General features: G+C 48.6%; 1 protein-coding gene across 2 annotated transcripts in view; it reads left to right on the top strand.

Annotated features, from left to right (window-relative positions):
• Positions 1-23,943, top strand: part of LOC120425344 (titin) — a 344,797-nt gene that overhangs the window by 306,269 nt on the left and 14,585 nt on the right. Inside the window, exons 19-29 of one of the 2 annotated variants that reach the window (XM_052710503.1) lie at positions 2,374-4,054; positions 4,129-4,358; positions 4,423-5,793; positions 6,108-8,906; positions 8,969-14,809; positions 14,873-15,107; positions 15,167-15,338; positions 15,399-15,585; positions 16,616-16,949; positions 17,013-18,330; positions 19,580-23,542. In XM_052710503.1, coding sequence (XP_052566463.1) covers positions 2,374-4,054; positions 4,129-4,358; positions 4,423-5,793; positions 6,108-8,906; positions 8,969-14,809; positions 14,873-15,107; positions 15,167-15,338; positions 15,399-15,585; positions 16,616-16,949; positions 17,013-18,330; positions 19,580-19,726 — 14,315 coding nt within the window. In that variant the 3' untranslated portion in view covers positions 19,727-23,542. Of the gene's footprint in view, positions 1-2,373; positions 4,055-4,128; positions 4,359-4,422; positions 5,794-6,107; positions 8,907-8,968; positions 14,810-14,872; positions 15,108-15,166; positions 15,339-15,398; positions 15,586-16,615; positions 16,950-17,012; positions 18,331-19,579; positions 23,543-23,943 lie in introns of those variants that run through there. The other variant, XM_052710504.1, reaches the window with a different exon arrangement.

Raw genomic sequence — 23,943 nt, 5'->3', positions numbered from 1 at the left:
TGTATTTTAGTGCATTCACCCTTCATGATACAAATAAAAATCCATGATTTACCCTAAACCCACTTTCACAAAGCCAAACCACAATAACTCAAAGAGCTCACGTTCCTTTCTAGCGAAACCAGCCATCCATCAGGCTCGATCGATCAATTATTATTATTCGCTGATCCGTCGATCTGCCGCTGCCTAGCTGCTGCATTGACTTATCTAATCATTTTGATCAAAAGCCCATTTCCATGTTCCACCGTCTGGCGCGATGCAAATCCGTGCTACCTCTGCCTGACTGCTTGCCATCACGTGCCATCACGTGTTTATTCTGCACATTCGGTCTGTAAGTCCACATGTGGGTTCCGCTTGAGAGTGAGGTTTCTTTGCGAAACATGAATATTTATATCTGAAGATCAATTCTGAAAATTGAACGATTCAACATTTGCATATAAATTTTACAACTTATGTTTTAACATGTGAAAATAAACAAATTTTTAATTTTCCCTAGTTGGACTCAACTTTAACGTTAATAAAATCATAAACCACATGTTGCAGATTTTGCATGCCCAACATAATTCAAATTACCTTCCAACACCATCCCAGCGAAGCTTTTTGGCTTATTATGGGCGCACGTGAAGCATAAATTTACCGATTACGCCCGTGTCGTGTGAACGGGGTTTAAGCAGCAGTCGGTTTGCTTTTCCTTTTTCCTCCAGACTTGCTGCTGCAGGTGTGGCCGAAGAGGATTTGCCTATACTTCACGGCAAGTTTGGATGGCGAGGGGAGACTAGTTCTGAGTCAGTGGGTCCGCTCAAGTCTAGCGTACGGAACGTAAAAGTAGACCCACTAACGGTGCCAATGGGATGGATTGTTTTGGTTGGGCTGGCTGCACTTCCCTTTCAACGCCCGATTGCGGTAGAAACAGTTGGTAGACATCTGTTTGAAGTGTTTAAGCTAGAATATTATGTAATCAATTAGAAATTTCAGGTAAAAATTTGTATAATAAAGCTGAATAGTTGAGTAAACATTTATAAACACTTAAAATGATAATTCCACAGCACGGTTTTGATGCATGCATTCAAAATGTAGCACTGTAAATTTGTAAAAGAAATAATTTCAGTAACTTTGTGTTAAACTTCATTTGATTGATTGTTTTTTGAGCAAACTGTTTTGTAAAAGAGATGAGAATAGGTCATCAAACTAAGTGTGAAGACAATCGGTTTAATCCCCATCAAAGTTAAAACAACTTTATCAGAAAAATAAACTAGTTGCAAAAAGACAATACTTTCCCCCAAACGCATCTGCACACGATATTAAGCCAGCGAGGAAAACCGAACGAGGAAACTTTTCTTTCGACATCCGCCAAATAACAAAATAACCCATTTAACCACACTCGCGCATGCCAGAAATAGCCAGAAAAGCACTGGCGTAATAGTGCCGAGTAGCGTCTCAACTCAGATGATTGCGAACGGCTGATGTTACGCAACACCCCCCAAAATTACACACGCACACACATGTCACACTGAACAAATGCTATTTGCTTGTGTAAATTTGTGACAAAAAAAACGCTTTCAAATCTGTGCGATTTACTAAATTTAAACTTACCGACCGACTGACAATTGCTCAAAGTACAATCTAGAACATTTGAAGAGAAAGAGAAACATATTTTTTACGATTTTCAAGTTGTAAAACACCAAGAAATTCGCAAAAATGTAACTTTTTGAATGAATATAAATGTCCAACAGCTGCGAAGCAAGATCGTGTCGAGAGCAGACAAAAATAGCTCCGATGTCCCGGGTAAAACGCGCAAAGAAAAGATATCTATTGAGAAGTATTGGTATCGCAAATGTCAAAAACCTATTATATTTTAAAAATTCAATAAAAATCTACGTTATTTCAGATGACCTTGACCCATTATTTTGTAAATAAGATCTAAAAATAACCCTCTAACAACGTAAACATAAACAAACGCCTCACGACTAACAGTCTGGTAGGGACAGGTAAACAAGCCATTAATCCGGTCCTTAGACAGGTACCATTGAACTTGAGGAACCGCGTACATTCCGCGCTCATCGCACGAGTTCGTTGAGATACCAAAAACGTGTCTCACACAGCGGTGTCACGTCCGCTGAACCCATTGTTATGAAAGCCTATAACTGCTCAAAACATCATTCACATCTCACGGTCTGTCAATGCAGACCAAGGTACTACCTGTTCAAGATGGCGGCCGCCAACCCCCGGGGGTAGTCTCGCGATGACGTAGACCACGCACTTGCGCACATGGCTCTTATGAAACGAGTGCGCGCACAGCTCTCACACAGCTGAGCGTCCCAAAATAGAACTCGAACACTGACTGATTGATGTCCTCTTTTCTGCTCTCTTCAACAGTGCAACAACAGCATGGCGCCATCATTCAGCAGCAGACACCGGCGATGATTACGTCGGCCCCACAGACACCGTCCGCGCAGCTGTACCAGCAGCAGCAAGCACCGAGCTATCTGGTCCAGTCGCCGGGCATTCCGGCCGATGCTTCGCCACCGGTGTTTGAGCAGATCTTCAAGAACTCCCGCTTCGCTCAGGGTGGCAATGCTCTGTTTGAGGGTAAACTCAAGGGTAACCCGAAGCCTGAGGTTTCCTGGACTCGGAAAGGCGCACCACTTCTCGAGTCCGCGAAGCACAAACTCAGCTACAACCCTAGCTCCGGCCTCGTGTCGTTGCTGATCAACCAGATTGGCCCGGGCGATGAGGGAGAGTACACCTGCAAAGCGAGAAACGCCGTCGGTGAAGCGATCTGCTCGGTCTTTATCCAGCCGGAAGGTATGCCTGCGCCGCAGTTCCAACAGGTCAAGCGCGAACAGCAGCAGCAGGTGATCCAGCAGAAGCAGACCACCACCCAGCAGCAGTTCAGCAATGGCTTCACACACATGGAGGAAGAATTCAAGGTCGATACCTTCGAGTATCGGCTGCTGCGGGAAGTCTCGTTCCGCGAATCGATTACTCGCCGCTACGGCGGAGAAACTGACGCTCAACTTATCACCACTCTGGACCGTGCTCTTGGCCCACCAGCGGCGCCGCAAATCAGTCAGAAACCAAGAAACTCGAAGCTAGTCGAAGGCTCAGATGCTGTTTTCAGCACCAGAGTTAGCGCCAACCCGCGGCCAAGGCTGAGCTGGTTCAAGGACGGCCAACGTATCATCCCGTCCATGGACAAACACGACATCAGCTACTCGAACCAACAGGCCACACTTCGCATCATCAATGCCAACGCAAAGGACTCTGGCCACTACACTCTGCTGGCCGAGAACCCACAAGGATGCCAGGTTTCGTCGGCCATCCTTGCCATCGAAGCGGCTCATGAACAAGCCAACGTGGAAAGATCAACTCAAGAGTTCATCGAATCTACCGAAACTACCAAAGCTTTGACTCCGGCATTCGTCACCTTGATTCAGGACCAGGAAACTACCGAGGGAAAAATGGCTCGCTTTGACTGCCGTGTCACCGGTCGTCCGTACCCGGAAGTCGCCTGGTACATCAACGGCAAACTTGTCACCGATGATGCCACGCACAAGATTCTGGTCAACGAATCCGGTAACCACTCGCTGATGATTACCAGCACCAACCGCTTAGATCACGGCATCGTAACCTGCGTTGCTCGTAACAAGAGCGGAGAAATTGCTGCCCAAGCCAAACTAGTCGTTTGCGAACGCGAACAGGTCGTTGCACCCAAGTTCATCGAACGCTTCACCACTGTCAACGTGAAGGAGGGTGAGCCAGTGCGTCTGTTTGCACGTGCCATCGGTACTCCGATTCCGCGCATCACCTGGCAGAAGGACGGTGTCCCGCTGCAGGCTGGTCCGGACGTGCAAATCCTGTGGGACGACACTGGCTCCACCACCGTTGATATCCCACGAGCTAAGACGTCGGACGCCGCTTGGTATCAGTGTACCGCGCAGAACGTTGCCGGTACCACCGCTACCCGGGCTCGTCTCTTCGTCGAAACTCCGAAGGGACCAGCTCCGGAACAGCGTCGCCTCAATCTACCGCGTCCGTCAAAGGTTATTCAACCAGAGTAAGGCCCCAATTGCAACCAATTGCACCCGTTACACAACAATCCAATCCATCTCCCACTTATTTGTCTTTTAGACCCGCTCCGGAACCGGAGGTCATCTACCTGCGCCACGTTGAACGTGCCGCTCCGCATATGCCACCGAAGGAGGAGGACCGCGTGTATCCGCCGCCCAAGTTCACCATCCCGTTGAACGATGTTGCCCAGGTCGAGGGCGGTAAGGTCCACTTCGAGGCCCGCATCGAACCGGTCTCCGATCCGACGATGCACGTCCAGTGGTTCCTGAACGGAAACTTGATTCAAGCAAGTGAGTATACAGAGCAACCCACAAGCCAACAAACGTCGTTACATATTGATCAATTCTTCCGTAGGTTCCCGCGCCAACACCACGTTCCAGTTCGGCTTTGTCGCACTGGACTTGCTCAGCATCGTGCTGGAGGACAGCGGCGAGTACACGTGCCGCGTGTCCAGCTCCACCGGAGTTGCCGAATCGCGTGCTATGCTCAGCGTGCAGCCCAAGCCGCCAATCGAACAGCAGACTCAGCATCCGTCCACGCTGGAGCACATCCAGAACCTCGAGGACTACTCCAAGTACGCCCGCACCGAGAGTATCGAAGAGGTGGTCAACCAGAAGCCGGCGTTCAACCGCCCATTGCAAGATCTGGGACAGCTGGAGGAAGGACGAAACGCTCATTTTGAGGCTCAGATTACCCCAGTGAGCGATCCAACAATGAGAGTGGAGTGGTACAAGGACGGTCGCCCGATCACGGCCAGCTCCCGGATTACCGCGATCTTCAATTTCGGCTATGTTTCTCTGAACATCATGCATCTAAGATCGGAAGATTCCGGTACATACACCGTGCGTGCCGTGAATCGCATCGGCGAAGCGATCAGCACTTCCACGATTGCGGTCATTAGCAAGGCTCCTGTTACTGGAGATTTGGGCATCGCTGAGCAGCAGAACTACATTCAACAGGTTCAGCAGTTGGAGCAATACCAAAAGTATCAGAACCAGAAATTCTACGAAGAAACTCCGGAGAGCACTCAGCGCCCCGAGTTCAAGACCCCAATTGCTGACCAGCTGAACGTCCGCGAAGGTGGATTTGCCCACTTCGAGGGTCGTTTAGAACCAGTCAGCGATGCAACCTTGCGTGTAGAATGGTTGAAGGACGGTCATCCGATCGAAGCTAGCTCGCGTATTACAACCTTCTGCAACTTTGGATACGTTGCTCTAACCATCAAGCAGGTCACCGTCCACGATGTCGGTCACTACACTTGCCGTGCCTACAACTCGCTTGGAGAGGCTCACATCACTGGCAAGCTGACGGTGGTGTCCCGCCAGGACATCATCGTTGACTCCCAGACTAGCCACATGGGCATGGAGAAGATTCAGTACTTGGAAGACTCTTCAAGATACTCGCGTACTACTCAGGAGGAACAGCAGGTTGTTTCGACGCAGCCACGTTTCCTGGGACCGTTGAAGGCAACCAACAAGATCGTCGAAGGACAGCGTGCTCACTTTGAGGCTCGCCTGGAACCGCAATCCGATTTGACCATGCGCGTCGAGTGGTACCACAATGGACGCCCAGTGATGACTGCCAATCGCATTCAAACCTATCACGACTTCGGATACGTCGCCATGGATATCCTTGATGTCCGCGGCGAGGATTCTGGCACTTACACGCTGGTTGCCGCCAACGCTGCTGGACAGGCCCAGGTCGACGCACAGATGATTGTAGAAAGTGAGTATTTTCACAAACCGCCTCATAAGCTGGACATAGTATTGACGCTACTTTTATTTCTGTCTTGTTGTTTTGTGTAAAGTTGATTAAACAAACTTTGTAAACTCGTAGACACAATAGTAGTTGTAGTATCTTGTAGAATGTTTGCGTTTCCAGTTTTCAATTTCTTACTCAATCAACAATAGTCTACAGTAGCAGATTTGTTCAACATTCATCTTAAAACTTTCCCCACAAAACAATCGAGGCACGTCTCACAATCACCACCAAGCAGTAGGGCACACATAAAATCTCTGTCCACTTTTTTACCCTTACAGCTCGTTCTGCCATCGATACCACCAGCATGCATCACGTTGTGGAACGTACCCAGCAGAAGCAGGAAACTCAGTTCGTTGAACCGCAGTACCAGATCGAAGAGTTGTGCAAGTCCAAGCCAATCTTTACGCAGCTGCTGTCGGATCCGCAACCCGTCGGCGAAGGTCGCAACATCCATCTGGAGTGCAAACTGGAACCGCTGGGAGATCCCACGATGCGCGTTGAGTGGTTCCAAAATGGACGTCCGATTACCGTCGGTTCTCGCTTCAAGACGTACTACGACTTTGGCTTTGTTGCCCTGGACATTCTGCACTGCACCGCCATCGACTCCGGCGAGTACACCGTTCGTGCGACCAACCAGCTGGGAACATCACATACTTCGGCTTGCGTGCGTGTTATTACCCGCTCGGACATCATTACCGAGGCCCAGAGCGATATGTCTCACGAGCAGCTGCAATATCTGGAAGACGCTTCTCGTATGCGTCGTGATGTGCTCGAAGATATCACCGTCATGTCACCGCCGCAGTTCAACCGTCCACTGCACAACATTGAGACGTACGAGGGAACCAACATTCACTTGGAGTGCCGCCTGCAGCCCGTTGGAGATCCGTCGATGCGAGTCGACTGGTTTGTCAACGGAGTTCCGGTCAAGATTGGTCATCGCTTCCGCCCGGCGTACGAGTTCGACTACGTTGCTCTCGATCTGCTCGGTGTGTATGCTACTGATTCCGGAGTGTACACTTGTCAGGCCCGTAACTCTCTGGGTGAAGCTGTAACGTCTTGTTCGGTTCGTATCGTTGCCAAGAAGGACCTGATCATGGAGACTCAGTACCCAGCGGGTCTCGAGAAGATGCAGTTCCTCGAAGATATTTCGCGCTACCGCAAGACCGAGTTTGTTGATGAGATTGTCAACGTGAAGCCACGATTCGTAACGCGCCCGAAGAACATTGATCGCGCCCAAGAAGGAGGTCACGCTCACTTTGAATGCAAGCTGGAACCGGTCACCGATCCTAACTTGAAGGTTGAGTGGTACAAGAACGGTCATCCAATTACCATTGGTCACCGTTTCCGTCCGATTCATGACTTTGGATACGTCGCTCTGGATATCATCGACTTGATTGCTGAGGACTCTGGAACTTACATGTGCCGCGCAGTTAATTTGGTTGGCGTTGACGAAATCGCCGTCCAATTGATCTGCCGTGGATCTCAGCAGATCCTGACCTGCTCTCAGAACGAGATGGGTCTGGAACAGATCCAGTATCTGGAAGAAAAATCCAGACAAACGCGTTCCGACTTCGGAGATGATATGCCTTCTCAGGCCCCAACCTTTACTACTTCTCTGAAGCACATTGAAATCAAGGAAGGCCAGCGTGCTCACTTTGAGTGTCGCCTGATTCCGGTTTCGGACTCAACGCTGCGTGTCGAGTGGTATCACAATGATGCTCCGGTTAAGGCTGGATCTCGTTTCACCGAAACCAACAACTTTGGATTCGTCGCTCTGGATATCATGGGTTGCTTGGCCGAGGATTCCGGTACTTACACTTGCCGCGCCGTTAACGCACTGGGTGAGGCTGTCACTTCGGCAACTTGCGTTGTGCACACTCGCAAGAGCATCTACTCGGAGTCTCAACACGAACATGCTTTGACCAGCTTGCGTTATCTGGAGGACAACTCGCGCTACCAGCGTGAGACCGAAGTTGATGAAGTCGTTACCCAGGCTCCAGTGTTCACACTGCCGGTGAAGGACGTCAAGGTCGCTGAGAATCAAGCCGTGCACTTCGAGGCTCGTCTTGTGCCAGTAGGTGATCCGAAGATGCGTGTCGAATGGTTGAGAAACGGAGTTGCCATTGAGGCGTCCAACCGTGTCACCACCATGCATGATTTCGGTTATGTTGCCCTAAACATGAAGTACGTCAACCCAGAAGATTCCGGAACCTACACGTGCCGCGCTACCAACGACCTTGGACAAGCTGTTACCTCAGCCAAGCTGATGGTCCAGTCCAAGGCCGCTCTTGACCTGGAAACCCAAAACGAAAACGCTATGGAGAAGATCCACCAGCTTGAAGACTCGGTTCGTTTCGCTCGCAGAGAAGAGGAAGAGTTTGTTGTCACTCAGAAGCCCAAGTTCACCACGAAGCTACATGGCCCAACCAACTTGGTTGAACAGCAGAGCGCCCACTACGAGTGTCGTATTGAACCGTACCCAGATCCGAACTTGAAGGTCGAATGGTATCACAATGGACAACCGCTGACCACTGGTCATCGCTTCCGAACTACCTATGATTTCGGATTCGCTGCTTTGGATGTGCTGACCGTCTACGCTGAAGATTCCGGAGAATACACGTGCCGTGCTACCAATCAACTGGGATCTGAAACGTCGTCAATCTCGTTGAACGTTCAGTCCAAGTCTGGTATTGTGCGCGAGACTCAGCATGAAGGAGCTCTGGAGAAGATCCAGTACCTAGAGTGCGATGCACGCTACGGACGCAAGGGTGACGATGAACACTTTGTTGCCGAAAAGCCAGCGTTCGGTCGTCCATTGAAGAATGCCGCCGTCACCGAAGGTCTGCCGGTACATTTGGAAGCCACGCTCACTCCGGTCAACGATCCGACCATGAAGGTCGAATGGTACTGCAACGGACGTCCGATTCAACAGGGACACCGTTTCAAGACCACGTACGATTTTGGTTTCGTAGCTCTCGACATTCTGTACGCACACGCTGAAGACACAGGTACCTACATGTGTAAGGCGAAGAATGCGGTTGGGGAGGCTGTCACGACATGCGCTGTTAAAGTCACAGGTAAGCGATCTCTGAAATTTTGTTACGATTCAATGTAATTTAATACTTGTTTTATTTTGTAGCAAATGCTGGATTATATTTGGAGACTTTGGATGAACAGCGGTTGCAGAAGATTAAGGAACTGGAGAGCTACCAGAAACCACAAACGCCGGAGGTTGAGCCAGCCAAGCAGAAGCCGGTATTCCTCACGCCACTAACGAATCTGGAGAACCTGAAGGAAGGTGACTACGCACATCTGGAATGCCGCGTCGAGCCGATCAACGATCCGAATCTGAAGATTGAGTGGTTCATCAACGGAAAAGCCATCCGTGCGGGACATCGTTTCCGCACGACTCACGACTTTGGCTACGTTGCTCTGGATATTCTGTACGTGTACGGTGAAGATAGCGGCACTTACATGTGCAAGGCCACAAACATGGTTGGCGAAGCTGTCAGCACGTGTAACATTCGTGTGGTCAACAAGCGTAGCATCATTTTCGACTCGCAGCATCCTGATGGATTGGAGAAGATTCAAAAACTGGAAGCTCAAGTGCGTCCGTCGCGACTGGAACTCCAAGAACCGGATGTCATTGCTCCACGCTTTGTAACTGAGCTCCGTGGTACTACTGAAGTCCAGGAAGGCCAGACGGCTCACTTTGAAGCCCAGGTGGAACCGATTCACGATCCGAATCTGCGCATTGAGTTCTACCACAATGGAAAGCCGCTGCAATCAGCCTCGCGTTTCCATATCACTTTCGATTTCGGATACGTGGCCCTCGATATCCAGCACTGTGTTGCTGAAGATGCTGGCGAGTACTCTGTGAAGGCCATCAACGCTAAGGGTCAATGCAAGTCTTCCATTAACATGAAGGTTACCGCTAAGGGATCGATCATTTCCGAAACTCAACACCCAGAAGGATTGGACAAGATTAAACAGCTGGAAGGAGCCGCTCCGTTCAAGCGGCCAGAAATTCAAGATGCCGTTACGAAGCAGCGTCCCGTGTTTACTCAGCCACTGCAGAACCTTGACTTTGTTGCTGAAGGTCAGACCGCTCACTTCGAGTGCCGCCTGATCCCTGTTGGTGATCCAAATCTGAGAGTTGAATGGTTCAGAAACGAAAAGCCGCTGGAGGATAGCTCTCGTATTTCCAAGCAGCACGACTTTGGATATGTTTCGATGGATCTGTCTCACGTTCGTGAGGAAGATGAAGGAGTCTACATGTGCCGTGCCATCAATCCACTTGGCGAGGCTGTCACCACTGCTTCGATGAGAATTCGCACAAAGGCCAGCATTCAGATGGACTCGCAGCACCCCGAGGGTATGAAGAAGATCATTCAGCTGGAACAGCCGCATGCTCCACGGCCAGAGGAACAGGAAGCTGGATTCGAAAAGCCAATCTTTACTCAACTGCTGACTGGACCATCGGAACTTTGGGAAGGCCAGCATGCTCATTTCGAGGCTCGTGTTGTCCCAGTTGGTGATGCCAGCATGAAGTACGAATGGTATGTGAACGGCGTTGAGCTCAAGTTGGGATCACGATTCCATACTACGCACGACTTTGGATTCGTTACTTTGGATATCAACTCGGCTGTTGCTGAAGATTCTGGCGTTTACATGTGCAAGGCTATCAACAAGGCTGGAGAAGCTGTTTCGTCCACGATGATGAAGGTCAAGTCGAAGTCTTCGATCGCTGGAGAGCCACTGCTGCCCGAAGCCTGGGAGAAGATTCAGCTCAAGGAAGCCGCGATGAACCGAGTACCAGATATGTTCGTCGATACCACTCCACAGCAGGCTCCAGTTTTCACTACTCATCTGGAAAGTCACGATAAACTGCAGGAAAATCAGCACGTCTATCTGGAAGCCCAAGTCGAGCCTCGTGCCGATCCTAACCTCAGAATTGAATGGTTCAAGAACGGTATGGCCATCACTACTGGTGCCAGAATCCGCAGCACTTTCGATTTCGGACTCGTCACTCTTTCTATCAACGGACTCCGCGCTGATGACTCTGCTATCTACACATGCAAAGCTACCAACAACCTTGGTGAAGCTGTATCGACTGCTACTCTTAAGATTGAAGGCAGCCACTGGCTGTTGGGAGACACTCTGCACCCGGCTTCCGTACAGAAGATTTCCGATCTGGAAGCTCCGCGTGCAGGACGAGGTGACGCACCTGAGCCGCAGTACGAGTCACCGGTGTTTGTAACTCACTTGAACAACGTGGAATGCAAGGAGAACGAGAATGTACACTTCGAATGCAACGTTGAACCGTCCAAGGATCCGACCATGCAAATTGAGTGGTTCGTCAATGGCAAGCCACTGCCTACTGGAGCCCGATTCAAGACAACGTACGACTTTGGATTCGTTTCGCTGGACATCAGCGGAGCTTATGCTGAGGATTCTGGTATTTACACATGCAAGGCTACGAACAACAAGGGATCAGCTTCGACTTCTGGATCGCTGAGATGCACTAGCACCACTTCTATGTACTTGGACACTCAGCATCCGCAGGGTAAGGCTGGTCTCGAGGCGGTTCAAGATACTGAAGCCGCTTTGGCGAACCGTTACAAGCGCCAGGATTCCAAGCCGGAAGCCGCCTACCCGAAACCAACATGGACCGTCGAGTTGCAGTCAGAGTTCCGCCTCAACGAGGCTGAATCTCTGCACTTGGAAGGACAAGTTGAACCCAAAAACGATCCTAACCTCAAGATTGAGTGGTACTTTAATGGTAAAGTTTTGGAGCACGGATCGCGCTTCAAGATGACCAGTGACTTTGGATTTGTTACACTGGATCTGACCGAGGTTTACGAACGCGACCAGGGTATCTACACGTGCAAAGCATACAACTATTCCGGCGAGGCATTCACATCGTCCACGATCTACTGCGTCACGAAGGAAAGCTTGATCGAACGTACTCAGCATCCGAAGGGAACCGAAGGCTTGGAGAAGATTCAGGATCTGGAAGAATCGCTGCGCAGACAGGAGGCTGGACAAGCCGATTCCGATGCTGGACATGCGCCGAAATTCACCTCCGAATTTGTTGCCGTTACCAACGTTGAGGGAGAGATCGCTCACTTCGATGCTACCCTCATCCCGACTGGAGATCAGTCGATGGTGATTGAATGGTTCTACAACGGTAAGCAGCTGGAGGCTAGTCACCGCGTGCGTACAGTCTATGCCTTCGGAATGGTTGTGCTTGAGATTTTGGGCACCAAGATTGAAGATTCCGGAAACTACACTTGCAAGGCCACCAACAAATGGGGAAGTGCCGAAATCAGCGTTCAGCTTGAGTGTGTGGACAAGTCCGCTGGTCAAAAGCCTCGTTTCACTACCCAGATTCAGAACCTGGAGGGCTTGAAGGACGGACAGTCGGCTCACTTTGAGTGCACTCTGGTCCCAGTCAACGATCCAGAGCTTAAAGTCGAATGGTTCCACAATGGCAAGCCTCTGCGTCACTCAAACCGCATCAAGCCAGTTTCCGACTTTGGATATGTGCTGCTGGATATTGCCTACGTTCAGAGCCACGACTCGGGCGAGTATGTTTGCCGTGCATCGAACAAGTATGGAGAGGACAGTACTCGTGCTACGCTGAAGTGCACTGGCAAGGGAGGAGTTTACTTAGAGTCGCTGCAACCCGATTCATTGGCCAGAATTCGTGAGCTCGAGAGCCAAGCTGGCATGAAGCCAACTGCCGCTGGATCTCCAGTCGGAGAAGCACCACGTTTCATCACCAAGATTGCCGATGTTACGAAGCTGGTCGAAGGACAGAGCGCTCACTTTGAGGCTAGACTTACTCCAGTGACCGATCCCGATTTGGTTGTTGAATGGTACTGGAATGGACAGAAGCTGCCGCATGGACATCGTTACCGCACGTTCCACGACTTTGGCATTGTTATCCTGGATATTTTGTACTGCTACGAGGAGAACTCTGGAGAATTTGAGTGCCGTGCTACGAACAAGTATGGCTCGGACAGTACCAAGGCTACGCTGAAGTGCGTGTCGAAGGCCAATCTGATTCTGGATTCGCAGCTGCCACGTGGAATGGAAGGAGGCTTGGAGAAGATTCAGACTCTGGAAGACTCGCTGGTTCGTACTCGCGATGAACGTGAACGTACCGAAGGAGGACGTGCTCCAGTGTTCACCGTTCCATTGTCGAACATTGACAGCCTTCGTGAAGGTGAGAGCGCTCACTTTGAGGGCAAACTTACGCCGACTGACGATCCTAAGCTCAAGGTTGAATGGTTCTGGAATGGCAAGCCACTCAAGACCGGATCTCGTTTCCGTACGTTCTGCGACTTTGGATTTGTTATTCTGGAAATTTCGCCTGTGTATCCGGAAGACTCCGGTGAGTACTCGTGCCGTGCTACCAACGAGTATGGAGAAGCTGTTACATCGTCTACGATGAAGGTACAGGGCAAACGTAGCATCATCATGGAGTCGCAGCTGCCGAAGGGAATGGAAGGCACTATTGGAAGAATTGCTGAGCTTGAGGGTCTTGGAATGCCACATGGAGGCATTTCTCCTGATGATGATACCGGCAAGCCGCCAGAGTTCATCACTACTCCGTCGGATCTCACGCTTACTGAGAACTCGTTGGCTCACTTCGAGTGCCGTCTGACTCCCATCAACGACCCAAGCATGCGCGTGGAATGGTACCACAATGGCAAGGCCTTGTGGGCCGGATCTCGTATCAAGACTATCAACGACTTTGGATTTGTTATTCTGGAGATTGCCGGATGCTATCAGCGTGATTCTGGATTGTACACGTGCAAGGCTACCAACAGCCACGGTGAGGCCACTGTGTCGTGCAAGTTGACTGTTCGCGGTCGCCAGGGTATCATCATGGAGCCCCAGCTTCCATCGAACTTCCGCAGTGGTACGGAGAGCATCCAAAAACTGGAGGAGCAGCTGCACAAGCGCGATGAGATGATGGCCGATGAAGAAGAGGGACGCCCACCGAAGTTCACTGTCGAGATCAAGGACAACGAAAACATCGCTGAAGGTGGCCCAGTTCACTTCGACTGCCGCGTTGAACCAGTTGGAGACTCATCTATGAGAATCGACTGGTACCACAACGGCAAGCCGTTCGCTACTGGCTCGCGTGTGCACATGCTCAACGACTTTGGCTTCATTGCGATGGATATGGATTACGCTTACGTTCGTGATTCGGGAGTGTACGAGTGTCGTGCTACGAACAGATGGGGAACTGCCTCGACGACTGCCAAGGTCACCGTTGTGTCCCGTGGTGGTATTGTGCTGGATTCTCAGTTGCCAGAGGGTATGACCGCTTCCAAGCTGAAGGAGTTGGAACGTGGAAAGGTTACCCTGCATACCCAGGAGGAGCGTACTTTCGGACCACCGAAGTTCGTCTCCCAGATCCAGTCGACCACCATCGATGAAGGTGAGACCGTGCGTTTCGAGTGCCGTGTTGAGCCCAAGGAAGATCCCAAGCTACGCGTTGAATGGTTCCGTAACGGTAAGCCACTGCCAAGTGGACATCGCTACAGAACCATCTACGATATGGGCTTCGTTTCGTTGGATATCCTGTCTGTGTACATCGAGGATGCCGGTGACTACGTTTGCCGTGCTTACAACGAGCATGGTGAAGACGTCACCAAGGCGCACGTGAGCTGCAAGAAGCTGCCGTCGATTGTACTGCAGAACCAGATTCCGAAGGGAATGCAGAAGTCCGAGACGTTGATGCAGATGGAAGCCACGATCAAGAAGTACACCGAGGAGATATTCCTCACCGAGGACGACCTGTTCGATCCGGACCGCAAGCAGCCACCGCGCTTCGTCACCCAGATCAAGGACCAGACCAGTCTTACCGAGATGCAGGCCACCAAGTTCGAGTGCCAGCTGGCTCCGGTCGGCGATCCGAACATGAAGGTGGAGTGGTTCTACAATGGCAAACCACTGCCGTACAGTAAGTTGCTTCTTGAGTTGGATTGAGATTATTTTAGTACAACATTTCGTTATACATTTACAGAGAACCGCTTCACGCCGATCTACGACTTTGGCTACGTTGCGATGAACTTTGGCTGGATCTACCCGGAGGACAGCGGCGAGTATCTGTGCCGTGCCACCAATCTGTACGGAATGGACGAGACGCGTGCCACCATCAAGACCACCGGCAAGCCGGGCATCATCTACGACTCCCAGCTGCCGAAGGGCATGAAGAGTATCCAGAAGATTCGCGAGATGGAAGCGCTGTGGAACTTGAAGTAAGTTTTTAATTGGTTGAGATTTGGAAATTATGGTTGACTCATCGTTTGGTGTACAGTATTCCAGAGGTTGTCGACGAGAGCCAGAAGCCCAAGAAGGAACCTGCCTTTGTCAGCAAGCCCGAATCCATCGAGGTCGAGGAAGGTGAATGGGCTCGGTTCTGCTGCCGTGTTACCGGTCATCCGAAGCCGAGAGTTATGTGGCTCGTCAATGGACACACTGTTGTCAATGTAAGTGCGGAGTTGGACCTGGATGATGAATTGATGTAACCTGATGGTTGTTTTTTGTAGGGTCAACGCTATAAGCTCACGTACGACGGTATGTACCACTTCGATATTCCGAAGACTCGGCAGTACGATACGGGCAAGATCGAGGTCATCGCTCGCAGCTCTGTTGGTGAGGCCGTGGCCAGGTGTGAGCTGACGATCACTCCACGTAAAGACGATTACCGTGGAGTGTTGAAGAACTCTCCAAGACGTAAGTACTTTATAAGAAAACACGTCTATATTTAGGTTACGACAAAGAAAAAGAAAACTTCTCTACTATCTCACTCACACCAACGCAAATTAAAGAAACGAATCCAGACAATATCGCAAACAGAAATCAATTCTTTATACGATTATATATAAATCGCTTTACTTCTGGAGTTTTTCAAAAAATCTTAATTCACACTAACACGACACGCTTCAATTTTGAGAAAAAAATCTAAACAAACTTACAAAACTTGAGCATTCGCACCGAATCACCAAACAAACCAAACTCCAATGCCAAACCACAAACATCCCACCCACACCTGGGAGACACCTTTGTAAAAAAGTACAAATCTCACGACACCAAGTCCCAAGATCCCTCGAATTCCCTCCTCCCCAAAATCCCCAATCTGCTTACGAATCTTCGGGAGAGCATCGGTAGCTGCTTCAACCGCAACCTCCAAGACGCTTACGGTGCGCAACGTGGACTGCAGCGCCGCACTTCAGACCAAGTATGGGCTAGTACTATTCACTTTTAGGGAATGTGCTCTAACCCTCCAGACTGGCAGTGGTAACGAACGACCCTTCCTCCCGGATTATGGACCAAGCGATCATCGTTTCTTCATGGTGTTTCTCTATATGTGTAGCTAATGCGTTGTAGAAGTAGCGCTTCCTGTAAATAATCTATCTAAAACCACTCTCTCTAGCTCTCGATCTCTATGTAGTTCTTTCAAAGACCTAGCCTACCGCATGGTGGTGAGTATCCGGTAGAAGGTAGCGATAGCTAGGCACCATTAATCCGTATCTTCTGATCTTGATGTTGTTTGACCTTACATTTGTAAATAATCTCTAGAGTTTAATCCGTGCAAGCATGCATACTTTTCAGCAATCAAGGTATCTTTGTAGCGTAACTCCTTCTATCTAACGCTGTTTCGGGTCCCGATTGGACCATGATTCTCGTATAACTAATCACTGGTCAAGAACCGCTAATGTTACTGATACCTTTGTGTCTGTATGTGTACATGTGTTCCGTGCAGCCTGGTACGATTACGACCTGGTCTCCTACCAGAAGGGTCGCGTCGACACCGACCTGGAGACCACCCTGCAGGAGGAAACCAAGAAGAAGCGCAAGGGTATCAAGGCTCAGCACCTGAAGGTCAAGGAGAAGACCGAGAGCGAAACCGAGTGGCAGAAGTCGGTCAAGAAGAAGAAGAACGACGACTACTATAACAAGCTCGCCAAGGTTGAGAACGAACAGCTGGTGAAGGAGCAGCGGCTCCGCGAGGACAAGCACCAGTTCGCGATCCCTGGCGAGAAGGTTGTGGGCCAGTCGTTGGCCAAGGGAATGGCGTCCGCCTATGAGGAGACAATGTGAGTTTTGCTTGGATTTTTTTGTTGCTGTGTTGAGATTGATCGTTTTAATCCCTCTTTCAGAGATGAATCCAAGGAGACCGAATCGACTACGGTGGAAAAGAAGCGTGTTATTCCGGATCCGCTGGAGACGTCGGTTCAGGGTAAGGAAGTGCACGTATCGCAGCAAAAGCAAACCCAGAAGGAAGTCCATGACGATAAGGAGATCATCCGCAAGATAACGGCTACGGAAACTACGGAGGTAGAACACAAGGGAACGACCCAGGAGCGCATTGTTGAGGGTCCGGTGAAGCCGGCTACTCCGCCAGTGTTCACCAAGAAGATTCAGCCGTGCCGTGTGTTTGAGAACGAGCAGGCCCGCTTCGAGGTCGAGTTCGATGGAGATCCAATGCCAACGGTCAATTGGTTCCGCGAGAACTTCCAGATCAACAACTCATCGGACTTCCAGATCCATACGTTCGGAACCAAGTCGGTGCTGATCATGCGCCAGGTGTTTATGGAAGATTCGGCTGTTTTTGCGGTTATCGCGGAGAACCGTGGAGGTACTGCCAAGTGCAGTGCTAACTTGGTCGTTGAGCAACGTCGTCAGCAGGGTCGTGGTGGAGTTATTCCGCCGAGCTTTGTCAACACGATTTCGGATACCAGCGTGACCGCCGGTCAGCTTGCCCGCTTCGATGCGAAGATCTCCGGAACGAAACCGCTTGATGTGTACTGGTTGAAGAACGGACAGAAGATTACGCCAAACATTAAGTACAAGATTCTGGAGGAGGACAACAACTACACGCTGTTGATCATTGAGGCGTACGCCGAAGACAACGGAAAGTACGAATGTGTTGCCATCAACGGAGCTGGAGAAGCCCGCTGCGATGCCGTTTGCAACGTGGACACACCGCACACGCCAATCATTGAGAAGCCCGCTACCCCTGGTACGGAGCGTCCTCCGAGTCTAGTGGAACCTCTGAAGGAAAAGACCGTTCCCGAGGGTCAATCGGTCGAGTTCCGCACACGAGTGACTGGCAAGCCAAGCCCGACCGCGCAGTGGTTCAAGGGTGACAAGCAGATCAAGCCCTCCAAGTACTTCCAGATGGCCAAGGACCGGGACTACTTTACGCTGATCATTACGGAGGCGTTCCCCGAGGACGAGGGCGAATATCTGTGCATTGCGTCGAACGCGGGCGGTGAAGTGCACACCACGGCCAGCCTCAAAGTGGTCACACCCGGAATGCAGGACGCCGCACCGAAGCTGACCGAGATGAAGGACTGCGTGGTGGACGAGGGCGCTCCGGCCCAGTTCAAGACGCAGATCGTCGGCAAGCCGTCCAAGGTGACGGTGCAGTGGCTGCGCGAGGGACTGCTGATTCCGGAGTCACCCGATTTTCAGGTGAGTCAAATTTTCTCGATTTAAAAGACGTTAATAATTTAAAATTTTGACATGGATTGAATATCAGGGATCACAAACAGCCATTAAATCCATTAAATGAGGCCATCTGCCAACATCATAATGTGTTCCTACGACATTCCATGACACGGACAACCTCCAGTCGGTTTTCACTTTCATCCTTGGCAGACACCTTCATCTTAGAATGTCTAGCAAAATTCTTGGCAGGTCACTAATCATCGTACGCTGTCGCGGCCACGACCAACCACGACGTGAACTAAAATTTTAATTAAGCTGAAATCATCACCACGCCTGGCTTGAAATTGAAAAGTGAGTCATGTGCAGCAATTCAGACTTGGTGCGTTGACAGCTTGCAAAAATGTTTACAGCCGAAAATAGAGCACCGCAGCGCGGACTTCACTTTACAGATGATTTATCGCTTCTCACCTGTAATAAAATTTTAGGTAAATTCACTGCACACACGTGCGGGCTTGTTCCGACGAGATGTTTACACCTTGTGGTACCACCTCTACAGAAAGTCCGAGAGGAATGTTGCCAAGCCAAAAATGGTCCGACGCTGATTCAAGAACAAATTGTTGGACAAAATGTCAGCGTGGTAACCAGGACAGAATTTGACCGTCATCGGACATGCTTGATTCTTTTTTGAGTGTTTTGGCATTTAACCAAATTACCTTTATTATTTCTGAATTGATGTGTTTTTCGCTGGTGACGGACGATTTCTTCTCCAATTAGAAGATTTGTATACTTTTTGGCTAACTAGCAACAATGATGGTGTCTAATGGTTGATTTCTTTAAAAACTTTGAAAAAAAACACGTTAAATTGAATTACAAAACAACAAGCAAAACAAGTAGAATTAGTATAATTGAGTCCTAAAGCCTGTGTTAAAAAAAGCACGCCGAGAACAATTTTTGATAACTAAAAAAATATATGCAAATATCGAAAAATTAAGATCAACTGTGATTCAATGAACCAATTGTGGCCTTGTGTGACCCCATAGAATGAGCTATCAAGCCAGTTATTTTCTGTCAAGAAAAGCTGCTAAAAAAATCAAAATTGATTTAAAAATCAATTTTAAACCTTTTTTGGTCGACCCTTTTGGTTTAGGACCCAATTGGAACTTTTTTGAGATATTTTCGATTTTATTTTCATAAACTTTTATTATTAGGTTCTTTTTATTTTCGAATTTTGAAATTCTTAAATATAAACCCATTTTGTTCAATCTCATTCCAGATGATCACTGAGGGCAACAACGCCGTGCTGCTGATCGGCACCACCTACGAAGAGGATTCCGGCCTGTTCACCTGCCGGGTGACAACGTCGGCCGGCCAGGTCGAAACGTCCGCCAAACTGATAGTCAAAAGTAAGAATGCCCAGTAAATAATAACAAAACTGTCCCTCATCCGTTGATTTTCCGTTTCCTCTTTGTATTTGTATACTCAACTCTTTTTTTTTTTAATTGTCAATTTGATCTTCTCTTGATTTATATACTTTTTCTGTTCAAGACTTTTCAAACCACACTTAAGTTGTTGTTGAAAATTAATTTCGGTTTTTCGTTTTACCAAACCTAACCCCCCACCCCCACAACCACCCCTCAATGTCGGTTTTTGTAGACACTAGCGATGTGTAAAACCGCGCGCAATACAAATTCTTGTTGGAAAGAGACAAACAGATTTCACATCACTCCGTGTGCCCACAGTGAGAGTGAGAAACCAAGCAAGCCCCCAGAAGAAGGAACATTGACACACTTGAGAGAGAGAAAGAAACGGATTTCGGCATTATTACACTAAACTAGAGAAAAATATTTAGATTATAACAAAATAAAAGGAAATTAATTGCAGTGCATAAGAGCTTTAATGACAAGTTGTGCAAAAAAATCAAATTAAAAAGCAAGCAATTAGTCAAGTTCAAGTCGAAAATGCTGTAGTTGTAGTTAGTGCCAAAAGCGCGGCGCGTTCTCAATTTCCGGCAAAAATCACAGACAAACAGACTTTGCAAATAAAAAAGAAGTCTGTTTGTCTGCGATTTAGAAGTAAATTTACGCTGAAACACTTGTCTGTTCACACTTCTTTGTTATTTTACCGCCACATTTTCGTTATACGTTTTTGATTACTCTTGCGAAGTTTATGTTTACAAAAAAAAAACAGATTTTTAAGGTTAGGATTAAGGAAGCTACCCCCGCAGCAGCAGCGTGAGTGCATATTGAAGAAGAAAAAAGTCCAAAAAAAAAGCAAGGCCACTTCCCTACTAGTCGTCAAAGTCCCCAAGCCCTGCCTACCCCCCAAAACTTAATCAGCACACTTAGGATGAGATTAAGAAGTGACTATTTATTTATCGTCTTATTTATTATATTCATACAATGAAGTTTATACAACTATGATAGCTTATTAAAACACAAAACCAAACCACGCTAGTGATAAACCAAGCAGCTTAACAAATAAAAATTGCAAGCAAAATATTTAAAATTGAAACTTCTTTTTAATCGAAACCAAAACATTGATGATTTCTCGCGAGAGTTTGGCAACACTGGCTGCTGTAACCAATAGAACGCAACAACAAAAAAAAACACAAAATATTACTCAATTTTGGAACTCGAATTGGCGCAGTCTTCCGCTGCTTTCCACACCAAAAGTAAGTGAAAGCAGTCCAGGAATGACGGTCCTTCCAAAAAAGTTAAAATGCTTCATAAAAAATTATCAAATTAACCCCCGCCCGAAGGCACTCTCCACGATGCAGTGTGCAGATGAACAAAAAAAAATAAGCACACCCCTCGTCGGCAGAGTTGCCAGCACTTTCGATGACGTTAGCCCAAAACGCTCAATAAACGAAAACAGCGATGGAATGTTGCGGATGCTGCTTTTTGTGACTGGCAACACTTGTGTCAGTCTTCATTTTTTGCTTGACTAATGTTTAACTTTGACCAAAAAGGGTTTTCTCGAGAATTTTTCGAAGTTCTTAAAAAATCTACAAAAACAAATTTTTCAACAATTTTTCTCTCCGTGCATTCCGACATCGCTCCCAACTCAGCCCAGAAACTCTCTCACTCTCGCGCGAGATCATCAATCTTGGCAGCGCAGTGCTCGATTCGAGCAGTTCGTTTTCCCGACTCTGCGTCCGCGCCAATGCTTTCCAGCTCCGATTTTTCCTCTTATTTTTTTTTCTGAGGGGGTGTGTGAAAATCCGAACCGCTAAACGAAAGTGAAAACCTGTCAGCAATAAGCCGCAATTAATTGATCGCCGGACGCCGCCACCTAGCGGCAGTGTGCAAAACTAAAATTACGTGAATTTTTCGAGTAGATTTGAGGTGGTTCCGTGTGCAAAATCTTCGGAGCGCGCAAGGTGCAAACCGTTTGGAATTTTCCAAACGTGAGTCAGCGGACTCACGCGTGGCGCGCGGAAAGCCGATACAGAGAGATATTGGACGTGTGAAAAGCGCTTTTCCTGCTCCGTGGATTCTGGGAAAATTTTCACACACGGGCGCACGCACGGCGAGCACCCGCCGCGAGGGTTATTTTTAGCCCCCGTCACAGTCCGGGAAATTCGAGTCCCGGGCGGCGGACACTCGACGGCAGGCCCCGCCGGCTAATGGACGTGAAAATGAGCCCGTAAATTGCACTTCTTTAATGACAGGTCCCACTGGTTCGGTTTTCCACTGCTCTGAGAGGGAGAGGAATAAAAAAAAGTGGACGGAGGTTTCGGATAACAAAAGACTAACGGACTTTCACTTTGAATCGGTTTTGACTTTATTTACTGCATTTTTTTTTATTTTTTTGGCGGTTGAAGCAACTTTTGCACATTAATTTTAATTGGGCGGTCGACGCAGAGTTTCGCGAAAAGTGCTGCTTTATGAGAGCGCGAGATTAAATTTGAAACAACCGACAGTCAGGAAATCAACGCTTGAACGATTCATTTTGTAACTAAGGCACGGCAAAACATACCCTCGTAATAAGACAAACACACAGAATAGCGGCAATAAAGTTTCTGAAAATAGCTTTAAATTAGGATCTTTTTACTTGGCCACCCCTCTTTCGACCCCGAGCGAGAACCCTGAGCGAACGATCAAGGCTGGTTCCTTGGTACGAGATACGATTTATGGCCGCTACCGGCGGAACCTTGATCTCCGGACGCGCGCGTGTGTTTTGATGGTCCCAAGTTGACGCCATCTGGTTTCCAGGTTGGTTTACCACCCTCTCTACCAAATCGCGCCAACTTGTACCGGGCGAAATTTTCTAGAACTTTCCGCCAAGGATGCGTTGTCCTGTCCGCATTCGGACCGTTGAATCACGTTTCGCGGCCGATTGGTTCCGTTGTCACGCGAGTCCCACGCCACACGTCACACACCTGTCCGCGGCTGTCATTCGCGTGCCGCCCCGTGCAAAACAATAAACAACCGCTGAATCATCGCGGCTTGACCGTTCGCTCTCGCTCCAACTAGAACCTTGCCTTGGACTTGGACTCTCTGTATGCACTCAACGCGCTGCCAAAGTAGCTTCCTCCCGGCCGGACACTTCCGGCCCGGCATCAAGTGTGTCCTGTTCGAATAAAAATCGAAAAACAAAACAATAGATTAGCATTGTGGTAATCCCGGGCCGACGACGCAGCCGCTGATTGTTTGCAAACTTTGATGCAACTTTGAGCCGCTGCGTCGCGACGCGCAATCAAAAACATCGATAAATCAACCAGTCCGGCGAGAGCTGGGCACGTATACTTATCTTTTTAACGGCTTTTCTTTCGGCTCGTCTAAATATAAGCTCTCTTTTGTTTAATTTCGCTGCTGCTTCGGGCCGGCTGAGGGTCACTTTGAAAGTGGCCCCGGGGTCGCGCCGCGTCGGTGCACTAACTGCAACACTGCTAGGGACACGCTTTGGAGGACCATTAACTCACGTAGGGACCAGGGCCGAACTAGCCGCTTGCTGCAGGGCACTAATCTACTCAATGTTTCACTAGTTTTTAAGGCTCTAACTTATTGATTATTGTTTAAGTGACCTAGCTCGTAAGACAAACACTACCAACTGGTTTATTTTGTTTTTTATTATATAGTTTTTGTAAAACGACCCAATTAACCATTCGCGATCACGACACTTTTGTAAATTTTGTTCAAGTCGCGGCCCAAGCGAAACAAGTACGTTAAGGTGATACAGAAATCAACCAAAAAATTGATAAAATGAAAAATAACAAACGCTTTTTGTTTCCGTTTGCCTGTGTGTGTGTTCTTGCATCCCAAATCATCCCGCTTATCACATATCACAAAACACTCAAACTCTCCTCCGCTGCCACTACCAAAAACTCTGCTGTTGTTCCCTTTTTGTCACCATCTCGCGCTCTTTTGTTGTCCCTTTTGTTATGGAACAATTGCAGTACTAATCTTCTCCTCCGAAAATTAAAAAAAAAACAAAAACACAAACAATATCACACAAAACGCGTCGCCGCCGCCATCTTGTTTTGCGAACGCACCCAAAAACTGTCACACGCGCGCATCCAAAATGCGTTCCAAAACGGCAAAAAAAAAATAATAATCGTGCGAGCGAGACGCACAACAACTGCAACTGCCAAAAATCCGTCCGAACAGTCGAAACACAGGTACGCGACTAAAAGTC

This window comes from Culex pipiens, chromosome 3 (assembly GCF_016801865.2).
Source record: "Culex pipiens pallens isolate TS chromosome 3, TS_CPP_V2, whole genome shotgun sequence".
Taxonomy (NCBI): Eukaryota; Metazoa; Arthropoda; class Insecta; order Diptera; family Culicidae; genus Culex; species Culex pipiens.
Note: the sequence above shows the minus strand (reverse complement) of the source record. Positions and strands in the feature narration are given on the sequence as shown.